At 36.4% G+C, this 11,853-nt stretch overlaps 1 protein-coding gene across 1 annotated transcript; it reads right to left on the minus strand.

The window, feature by feature from the left end:
* Nucleotides 1–7,601: 7,601 nt before the first annotated feature.
* Nucleotides 7,602–11,083, minus strand: LOC127625068 (septin-4-like). Its single transcript, XM_052100130.1, has 6 exons — nt 10,927–11,083; nt 10,714–10,831; nt 10,357–10,458; nt 9,409–9,505; nt 8,490–8,629; nt 7,602–7,812 (listed from the first exon to the last, which is right to left on the minus strand). The coding sequence occupies exons 1-6, from the start codon at nt 10,980–10,982 to the stop codon at nt 7,801–7,803; spliced, it is 525 nt and encodes a 174-aa protein (XP_051956090.1). The 5' UTR covers nt 10,983–11,083; the 3' UTR covers nt 7,602–7,800.
* Nucleotides 11,084–11,853: the final 770 nt, after the last annotated feature.

Genomic DNA, 11,853 nt, shown 5'->3' on the forward strand with positions numbered 1-11,853 from the left:
CAAGTCATTGTTTGGGCATCTTTTTGGCCCTTGCAGCCTAGCCAAGCAGTGGAGTATTGGATGCATATGATGGATCATTGTCCTGCATAAAGATCATGGCCTTCTTGAATGCTGAGGTCTTCTTCCTGTATCACTGCTTGAAGAAAGTACTTTCCAGAAACTGGCAGAAGGTTTGAGAGTCGAGCAGCGCACACCAGTGCCCCTCCTCCACCTTGCTGGCACCTGATTCAAAGTGGTGCCATGTCCATTAGTGATCCAGCCACGGGCCCATCACTCTCATTTCATCTGTCCATAAAACCTACCTTCATGTATTTCTTTGACCAATCTTGACACTTAAACTTTCGAATATATTCAGTGGTGGTCGTGTTTCAGCCTTCTTGACACCTTGTACTTCTGGACACTCCAGGTAGGTTGCAGTTCTGGAATATGGTAGCATTGGAGGATAATGTGTTCCTGGTAGCTTCACGTTTAATTCTTCTCAAGTCTTTTGGAGTTAATTTGCGCCTTTTCTTCTCCATGCGTTTTTTGCGCCCCAGTTGACTTTTTGCAACAAAACGTTTGATTGTCCGGTGGTCACACCTCAATAGTTTAACTATTTCAAGAGTGTTGCACCCATCTAAAAGGCATTTTTAAATATTTGACTTTTCAGTGTCAGTTATATCTCTGTTTTGGCCTAGGTAATGAAGTTTCCTAATAATTATGCACACCTTGATTTAAGGTGTTAGTCACTTTTGCCACACCCTCCCTCATTACAAAAATACATACCACCTGAAAATTATTGAATCCAATATGCATTCAGGTTCATATGGTTTGGAGTTGGAAAATATGCATGGAAATAATGATAAGATCAAAATATTCAAATGCCTAATAATTGGGTACACAGTGTATATTCAAAGTCTTTAGAAACAGATACAAATTGAAATGTAGTTATTCCCTAAAAAAAATTTAGACTCCACTGTAGCTCTCAAATCTCATTTGTGTTTACATATTTTAAAATCTGGTGTATCCAGACGCATTACACCAGGTTTGAGATCAATAACGGCAAATTAAATTGGGCCTTGTATAACATTCGTAACCAAATGTGATGTGCCAATTTACTGTATATAATAATGTATATAAGTTCCATATATGCAGAACTTTAAATAAGATCTGAGAGCTATGGCTGAAGGCAAGATATTGAGTGAAACATCTGGTCTGTTCTTCACTCAAAGCTAATGTATTGCTTCAAAAGACTTGTTGGAATATAGGACAGAGTAGTACATATACAGGTGAAACTCGAAAAATTAGAATATCGTGCAAAAGTTCATTAATTTCAGTAATTCAACTTAAAAGGCGAAACTAATATATTATATAGACTCATTATAAGCAAAGTAAGATATTTCAAGCCTTTATTTGATATAATTTTGATGATTATGGCTTACAGCTTATGAAAACCCCAAATTCAGAATCTCAGAAAATTAGAATATTACATGAAATCAATAAAAAAAAAAAAGGATTTTAAATACAGAAATGTCAGCCCTCTGAAAAGTATAATCATGCATATGTACTCAGTACTTGGTTTGGGCCCCTTTTGCATTAATTACTGCCTCAATGCGGCGTGGCATGGATGCTATCAGCCTGTGGCACTGCTGTGGTGTTATGGAAGACCAAGATGCTTCAATAGCGGCCTTCAGCTCTTCTGCATTGTTTGGTCTCATGTCTCTCATCTTTCTCTTAGCAATGCCCCATAGATTCTCTATGGGGTTCAGGTCAGGCGAGTTTGCTGGCCAATCAAGCACAGTAATACCATGGTCATTGAACCAGGTTTTGGTACTTTTGGCAGTGTGGGCAGGTGCCAAGTCCTGCTGGAAAATGAAGTCAGCATCTCCATAAAGCTTGTCTGCTGAAGGAAGCATGAAGTGCTCTAAAATGTCCCGGTAGACGGCTGCGTTGACTCTGGACTTAATAAAGCACAGTGGACCAACACCAGCCGATGACATGGCTCCCCAAACCAACACAGACTGTGGAAACTTCACACTGGACTTCAAGCATCTTGGATTGTGTGCCTCTCCATTCTTCCTCCAGACTCTGGGACCTTGGTTTCCAAATGAGATGCAAAATTTGCTCTCATCAGAAAAGAGGACTTTGGACCACTGAGCAACAGACCAGTTCTTTTTTTCTTTAGCCCAGGTAAGACGTTTGACATTTGAAGCCCATGTCCAGGACCCGTCTGTGTGTGGTGGCTCTTGATGCAGTAACTCCAGCCTCAGTCCACTCCTTGTGAAGCTCCCCCACACATTTGAATGGCCTTTTCCTGACAATCCTCTCCAGGCTACGGTCATCCCTGCTGCTTGTGCACCTTTTTCTTCCACACTTTTCCCTTCCACTTAACTTTCAATTAATGTGCTTTGATACAGCACTTTGAGAACATCCAACTTTGCAATTACCTTTTGAGGCTTTCCCTCCTTGTGGAGGGTGTCAATGATGGTTTTCTGCACAACTGTCAGGTCAGCAGTCTTCCCCATGATTGTGAATTCAACTGAACCAGACTGAGAGACCATTTAAAGGCTCAGGAACCCTTTGCAGGTGTTTAGCTGATTAGAGTGTGACACTTTGAGCCTACAATACTGAACCTTTTCACAATATTCTAATTTTCTGAGATTCTGAATTTGGGGTTTTCATAAGCTGTAAGCCATAATCATCAAAATTATATCAAATAAAGGCTTGAAATATCTTACTTTGCTTGTAATGAGTCTATATAATATATTAGTTTCACCTTTTATGTTGAATTACTGAAATTAATGAACTTTTGCACGATATTCTAATTTTTCGAGTTTCACCTGTAGTATAGTAAAGTAATTACAAAATAATTTACATTTTAAATATTAATTAGGCTAAATGGGGGGCTTTAAACAAGTGTATATAATACTGTGCACAATATTAGTTTTATAAAGCAGTTCACCTGAGATTAGTGATAAATGATTAAGTTGTTAAAATGTATCTAAAAGTATAGATACATGTTATGTTTATCGGTTAGGATAAAGGATAGGACAAACTCAACAGATTCATTAATTGTGTAGCCAGGAAATTACATTTGGGTGGGCCTCCTTAACAATTTTCCTTAACAAGTGGTGGTGGCGTAGTGGCTAAAGCTCAGGGCTGTTAATCAGAAGGTTGCTGGTTCGAACCCTACAGCCACCACCATTGTGCCCTTGAGCAAGGCACTTAACCCCAGGTTGTTCCGGGGGGATTGTCCCTGTAATAATTGCACTGTAAGTCGCTTTGGATAAACGCATCTGCCAAATGCATAATTGTAAATGTAACAACAGAGAGGTGGTGCATTTAAACAGTTATTTTACACGTTCAGAAATCAGATATTTTGCATTTATAAAGTATTTTATAAATATATATTTGAAGTCATAAAATAATCTCTAATATTCTGGGTGGGCCTAGTCTTAATTTGGGTGGGCCCTGGCTATGCCACTGGCCAGCATGCATCTATCTGTAGACAAGAGAAAAAGAAACTTTTCTTATAGTACATTTTTAAACACAGGAAGCACAGGCACTAATCAAAACAACGTGACCATACAGCCTTTCACTCCTCATTAGTCCAGACAGATTAATATATCACATAGACTATTGCTATGATTTCCAGTACAGATGCTGGAGACATGGGGGTTGTGCCAATTGTAGGGGGTCCATACGTGCGACCGACCGGGATTTCTAAATTTGCGGAAATGTCCGGGATTCAGCTTTAGTTGCATAATGATGTGCATCTGGTCTAATACTTAATTGTGTGCGCGCCCATATTTGCATTGCTTTAACCCGTCTTTGTAAGTCCCGCCTTCTCGCGCACCAATTGTTCGATTATAAGAGGCTTGCAGCAACTATTGGCCAAATTCCTGCCTGTCAATCTCTCTTCGAACGCCCGAAGCTCCGTTGTTTGCTTGACAGTAGCAGGAAATGACAGCTGATTTGAAACAATGCCCAAACGAAAGTGCAAATTTACAGAAGATTTTCACAAAAAATGGCCATGCTTTCGTCCAGGTTGAGATCCGATGGAAGCAGAATATATGGCATGTAAAGCTGTCGTGTCAGTTGCTCATAAAGGTGCAAGTGCTTCGAAGCACACATTAGCTCGGCGAAGCATAAAGGGTCAGCAAAAGGTGAAAGTTCATCAGGTAAATTAACGGACTACTTTTTGCGACCAGGTAAAATTGTTATCACATTGCTTCATTTTCCATGGCTATTCAAAATAATAGTAATAGTAAATTAAGGTACACACATGGCATCGAATATGTTATTTTAGTACATGGACATTCAAAAGAATGTTGGAATTTTGTATTTATTTATACATATATTTATGTTGTGTTAATAGTGTCTTTTTCACTGTATTAAAGTTTGCATGTAGTAACACTGTTTTGAATCATACTATTCCAATATATTAATTATATTTTAATTAAACGCAGCAGTTGTTCTGCCTAAGGATATTTTCTTTATTCTGTTATCTTATGCAAAGATGTTTATCTAAAAACCTCTCCATATGTCCTACTGAATGCAGACAATATGAAATAATGATCTGACACTGTCAGCTGGACCAGCTCTGGCACTACACATCACTCTTATTCTCATCAGTGTGCTTTCCTCCAAAGGTAAGCTGTGCTGGATTTATTTAACATGTGTATTGTTCTAACAACTTATTGTTTTATTATAATTTTTACTGTGGGTTTCTAAAGTCTGAGATGACATGCACAGATCCTGCCTCGTTTGTTGCAACGAGTGTTTGTTTCGGACACGGCAAAGCAACCTACAAGGACGAATGCTGTGATTCATATCTATGCAATAGTGAAATTGTACCAGGTACTTTAAACGTGATTTAGAGAAAATATGAATCTCTTACAGTGCCGTTAATCTGTGTATACATTGCTGACCCTGTACAGACTTGCGGAAACTGTCCCCTAATGGGCAGAATTGTTACACCTGTGTTGGCACAGACTGCTCACTAAAATAATTGACAGAGAGTTTACTGAAGACAAATTTCTCCACATTTCCAAAGGCAAAGGACAGAAGCAAAAAATTAATTGAGGATCTTATGTCGAACTAACTTAGATTACAGAAACAACAGTTATTATAGTCATATGCAAATTAATTGGCATCATTGGGTCAGAGGTGAGTCTTCTCTTTAGATAAACTGGCATCCAGTTCCTTTGACTTAGTCACATGATTCTCAAAACTGCAAACAATTCCTCCAATGACATCATTAGACAAAACACAAAAAGGATTTTCTCTCAAGGTTGAGACACTTCACTGGGACTCAGGCCTTATTCAGTATATTTGTTCTCCGGGAGCCGGACTAAATGAGAAAGCACCGTTAACTGCATTCCTGACATGGGTCAGACACTCAGTCACTCCTCAACATTCATAATTATAACATAACCGGAATAAATGCACATGACTAAAAACACTTTGATTAACAATTGCTAGTGAATGTACTCAACTCATCAGTAGACAGAAGTGACAGGGGTAAATCCATGCCTTCAATGCAGCACTAACAACTGTAGCACACTTCTGCTCTCTGGTAGATGAACTGCATTTATGCCAACTCATTGTACGAGGTAGAGCTCTATAAGTGAATATAGATTGCTCCCATTATAATGAATGCAGCTGCACAAGTCATACACTTTTCAGTCACTTAGTAGATGCTTTTATCCAAAACGACTCACAAATGAGGAACATAACATAACATTCAAGCGATTTGTCTCACAAAAGTCAACCATATCTGCAGTATCGAACAACTATGTTGTCGGAGAAAAGAAAATTACTTTGATAATAAAAAAAAAATCCTTACCTTGTCCACAGGTCAGCAGCAGCCTAATCTCACATAAAAGTGTTTCAGAGCATATAAACAAGTGTGACATCCATTTATATCAAGGAGAGTTTGCCTCAAGCCAGTTGTAAATAGAAGTATTTACAGCTGAACAGGGTGTAAAACAGTGAAGAGAAATGCTTATTTTATTTAATTTACCCCCCAACCAAAACCCAAATCTTACCTTAACCATTAGTAGAGCCAAACTGCAATGTTAGGGACAAGAATATAACCTCCTTATCATGCTCATGATTGTTTATACAAATGTGATTACTTCCTCGTTTGATTGGGGATTGAACTGTGGTCTCCCATGCAACTGACGCAAAGCGCTTCCAGTCAAGATAGGGCATGTCAGTGAGTCGGCATACTGTTGCTGATCCTAGGGTAGCGGCAAACAGCATGCTGACTTCCCGTGTGATCATGTTGTCAGAAGACAGCTTCATTGAAGGACTTCATAGATTATAATAGGAACGATTTAATATTCCCGATCTTTCCGCTGAAGGAATAATTGTGAGCATTAAATTATGATACAATTTCATCACCTCTCTCACATAGACACTCAGTATCAACAACATGTCTGGATAAGTCATTTCAAGTAAACATTTGATGTTCTTTGAGAAAATATGTTAATTCAGAGCTTTATATAAAGGATCTGGTAATGATAGTGGAAATGCTTCACTGTCAGTGGCATTCTAATTCCTTTGCTATTGTTTATATCCAGGATTGGGGAGTAACGAAATACATGTAACTGGATTACGTATTTGAAATACAAAATATAAGTAACTGTATTCCACTACAGTTACAATTTAAATCATTGGTAATTAGAATACAGTTGCATTCAAAAAGTATTTTGATTACTGAAGAGATTACAGTGCATTTTATTGTCAATTGTTTCATTTAATCTTTAGTGCATTCAGATGGAAAACATTTATACATATAAAATGATGCGATCCAAAGTGCATTTGAACAGTGGTGAAACGAGCAGTCAGAGAAGTTTGAAGTAAGTTTGGAGCAGAAGAAATAGAAATAAACCTTGTGTAAATTGTCAGCTTTACGCTAAGCTAAAATGCAATTTCTTGCAATTTTGCATGCACATAATACCAGGCACAATCATATTTTTTTATCAAGAAAATTCACGTTGGGTCATAATAGTTTTTTTCTTCTAGTAAGACCTTTGATATTAGGGCAAAAATCATATTCTTGTTAATAATTTTTGTATTGTTTTCCTGTTAAGATATCTAAAAATCTTAAACACGATCAATTTGATTTATCTTGTGTTAGAAACAACACTGCATAAGATATTTAGGTTTTCAGAGAACGTATTTTTAACATGTGTATTTTGTCTTACTGTACTGGCAGAGTTTTTATAGTTAAAACAAGTGAAAAAATATACCAGTGATGAAGAAGTAATCCAAAGTATTTAAAGTATACGTTACTGACCTTGAGTAATCTAATGGAATATGTTACAAATTACATTTTATAGCATGTATTCTGTAATCTGTAGTGGAATATGTTTAAAAAGTAGCCCTCCCAACCCTGTTTATATCCTTCTAATGGTTTTATATGTTCTGAATCTAAAGTTTTGCCTTACCCCATAGCAATTCATAGTTCTCAAACAAGCAATATTTTGTATAATAAATGCTTTATTGACATACCTCAAAGCAATTTATGTACCTCAAACATCCGGCAGGGTGGTAGCAATTTTTTCAGTTGCTCATATCTGTATTACAAAATGTTCTGAAATTATGAAAAGAACCTTGTTGTAGTCAGCCAGTAGTTTTATTTTATCATATTTAATCAGCAATCATTTGCCTCATTTTCTTCTCAAATTGTATTTATTGATTTTAGTTCAAGTGAGCCTACTCAATATTTCCTCAATTTAATTTGATAGTGTTTTTTTTTCTCGAGTTTCAATACGCCACGTTGTCCTCTTCTATGATCAGGCAGGTATAGCCTTACTCATTCTCCTATTGGTGAAAATAATGAATAAATAAACAGGGTGATGAGGTTTTCTCCATGCTAAATTCTCAAAGTTGCATGTGTTTTATAGGAATATTCCAGATTCATTACAAGTTAAGCTCAATCGACAGCATTTGTTGCATAATGTTGATTACCACAAAAATACATTTTGGGTTTCAGTGAGGCACTTACAATGGAAGTGAATGTGGCCAATCCCTAAACGTTAAAATACTCACTGTTTCAAAAGTATAGCCACAAGATGCTGTTAACATGTTAACATGAGTTTTGTGTGATAAAATCACTTACTAACCTTTTTTGTGTAAAAGTTATAGCCAATTTTACAACTTTGTTGCCATGACGATGTAATGTCAATGAACACCAAAACCCTAAAACGACTGTAAATACGACAATTTAAACAACTTTACAGCTCAAATAATAATAATACGATTTAACAGATAAATTAATGTTAGTGCTTTTATAGAATTATCTATGTCTTTAAACCCTCCAAAAATTGGCCCCATTCACTTCCATTATAAGTGCCTCACTGTAACCTTGATTCTTTTTTACAGAAAAAGGAGGGACGAGTCTAAATTATTTTTTGTGGTAATCAACATTATGCCACAAATGCTGTCAACTGAGCTTAACTTGTAGGGAACCCAGAATATTCCTTTAATGTATTTCTTACCATGCATGGGTTCTTGCACAGGAAATGTATACGATAGTTCTCATACAGTGTGTAATGGGTCATGTCTTTCAGGTCCTGCAAGTGTGTGCGAACCAACATGTTCCTTAGATGCACAAAATCGCTGTGAAATGGATTCTCAACTGTTGGAAAGAGAAAAAAACAGTGATGTAGCTGATGAAGGAGCTTAAAAAGTATAAGGAGAAAAAAGTATGAATTTTCATTACAGAATGCTACTTCAAAGAATAAACTCATAATTGTCAACAACATACCAGAACAGGATATTCAGAACTTTACTGGTGTTTTTCAAACTCTAGCATCATTAGTCACCCTTATGTCATTCCAAACTCATATGACTATCTTTCTTTCATGGAACACAAAAGGAGAAATTTTGAAGAACGTTTATGAAGCTCTTTACAATACAATGAAAGCTGCAGGGACCCTGGTGCTAGCAGGGTCCAAGGGCTGTCACTCTCCAAAAAAGCACCATAAAGTTAGTTACATGACTTGTGTGCTATATTCCAACATGAATAATGACTTAATTTTAACAGTCTGTACCTCAAACAAAGCAATCGTATGGCTTCAGAAGACTTGTGATAGAGTAAACAAGTCATATAGCTACTTCAGTTTTTATTTTGCATTACTATAAATAAAAAAAAATAATTCGAAATTTCTCCTATTGTGTTCCACGGAAGAAAGTCATACAGGTCTGGAAAAACATAAGAATTAGCAATTAGCATTCATTTTCTAAGAATGCTCTTTAAACGGTTAATTGAAAGAGAAAGTAATTCCATATATCATGACAATTGGGGCCTCTTTAACCTAAACATTTCAGAGGGACATAAAAAGCGCCCCAACAGCTCCCACTTTTGGTACCCTCAAGTAAAACTATAAAGTTAATTACATTTTTACATAAACACACCTTCTACAACACCCCATGGGTAGACACGGGCTCGAACTCTTCTGCCGTTGCTCTCTACTACTGTATTACTCCCAATAACAGCAAAGGGTATACTTCTCTATGAAGGTACATGGAAGCATTGGAGAGTGAAAATAATGTAAAAAAATATCAGGGCAACAAGTTTAAAGAGATAGTTCACCCCAAAATGAAAATCCTCTCATCATTTACTCACCCCCATGCCATCCCAGATGTGAATGACTTTCTCTCTTCTGCAGAACACAAATTAAGATTTTTCGAAGAATATTTCAGCTCTGTTGGTCCATACAATGCAAGTGAATAGGTACCAAAATTTAGAAGCTCCAAAATCACATAAAGGCTGCATATAAGTAATCTATATGACTCAAGTGGTTTAATCCATGTCTTCAGAAGTGATATCATAGGTGTGGGTGAGAAACAGGTCAATATTTAAGTCCTTTTTTACTATAAATCACAATCTTCTTTTGTTTTGCCTATTTGCTTTCTTCATGCATATCGCCACCTACTGGGCAGGGAGGACAATTTATAGACTTAAACATTGTTCTGTTACTCACCCACACCTATGATATTGCTTTTAAAGATATTGATTTAAACACTGGTCTAGTACAGATTACTTTTATACTGTCTTTATGTGCTTTTTGGAGCTTAAAAATTGTGAGGACCTACAGAGCTGAAATATTCTTAAAAAAAATATGAATTTGTGTTCTGTAGAAGAAAGAAATTCATACACATCTGGGATGGCATGAGGGTGAGTAAATAAGAGAATTTACATTTTTGGATGAACTATCAATTTTAAGAAGATATGCAATTAAACCTCAATTTTGCTTGTATATTTGTATTTCTATATTTGCTTATAAAAGGCCTAACAGAAATCCCAGGACCTCTCCAAAGGTCAATAAATGGTACCACCTTATTATGACCTGTAGTTCTGACCTTTAACTCTTGGTCCTGCTTCCTGAAGAGCTCCTCTTCCTCCGGGCCACACTCTGGAAACTGAAAGATCTGGATTTTGTTTTTGTTGATCTCAGTCATAATCTATGGAAACAAATATGATAATTGTAAGGCATTCAACACATTGGCCTTATTTTTGAAACACGAGCAGAACAAATTTAGGTGTAAATTATTCATAAACACATTGAATTCAATCAGAAAATTTACAAAGAATGGATTTACTAACAAATTACACACCAATATGGTCATCTCATGTTTCATGAATAAGGCCCAATAAGTTAATATGATCTGGTGGGTGTAGTTTTCTCAGATTTTTAGTGGATACATGCTTACTCTTACCTTGGTTTTCATTTTGCTGATCTCTGTGGGGGTAAAGCTATCTGCTTTGGCCAGCAGTGGCACAATGTTAACCTTCTGGTGCAGAGCTTTCATAAACTCCACATCAATTGGTCTGAGACTGAGACAACACCAATGAAAGTTGTTACTCACTGAAATACTGCAACAGAAAATAACCACAGAAACTTTTCCTGTATTGAGAGTAATAAGTCTCACCCATGCCCATGAGGTGAGATGAAGTACAGACAGCAGTGCACCCTGTTGTCTCTCATGTTCTTTCGGGTTAGTCCGATCTCATCTCTGCGGTACTGGTCCAACTGCTGATCTACATAATCTAATGCAGCCTGCCAACTTCAAGCAAAACCATGAGCAAATATACCTGTCAGGACGTTTATTCAGTTCTTTCTAAGCACACTAATGTCTATGAAATTAACTGGTAATCGCAGGTATTATCAGGTAATAACAGGTGGCCACACAAGTTTTAACCTGGTCCACTTAATATTAGGTGTCATTAACTTCTATGTACTAACATTAAATACATACTAATATAATGGATTTATTGTGTTACTACATGTTGTTCTGCAAAATTCTCACAAGATTCCCATTTGCTACTGAGTTTGAGGTACAGGTAGATTTAGGAGTAGGTAAGGGGTGAGGTTACACTGTAAGAAATGTCTGTAATTTTAAATGCAAGACTGTAAAAATGCTACAGAAATAAAAAGTTAGTTGATTAACGAGTATTAACTAAAATATACAGTAAAAAAGTGTAATGCGTTATAAAAGACAATACATTCGTTTTTTTTATTTGTAGATGTAAAAAGTATGATTTTCCTTTATAATTAATGATACAAATGTGCATAATGTTTAACAAGAGAGTACATGTACATTTTACAGTAAATTATTGTTAAAATTACAGTAAAGAAATTGATTTTTTTTTTTACAGTGTAGGGTAAAAGTAGGTAGAGTTGAGGTAGAGTTAAGGGTAACAGTCTAACTACAGCTGTAATTAAAAGCAGGTATTTCCTTTAAATATAAGTACAATGCAACAACCCATTGTATCAAATGCTCAAGTACATAGTAGTTAAAGACAACTGAATTAAAGTGGGTCCGGATGTTTTTTCTGACATGTGGAAACTCATTTAA

This window comes from Xyrauchen texanus, chromosome 31 (assembly GCF_025860055.1).
Source record: "Xyrauchen texanus isolate HMW12.3.18 chromosome 31, RBS_HiC_50CHRs, whole genome shotgun sequence".
Lineage (NCBI taxonomy): Eukaryota > Metazoa > Chordata > Actinopteri > Cypriniformes > Catostomidae > Xyrauchen > Xyrauchen texanus.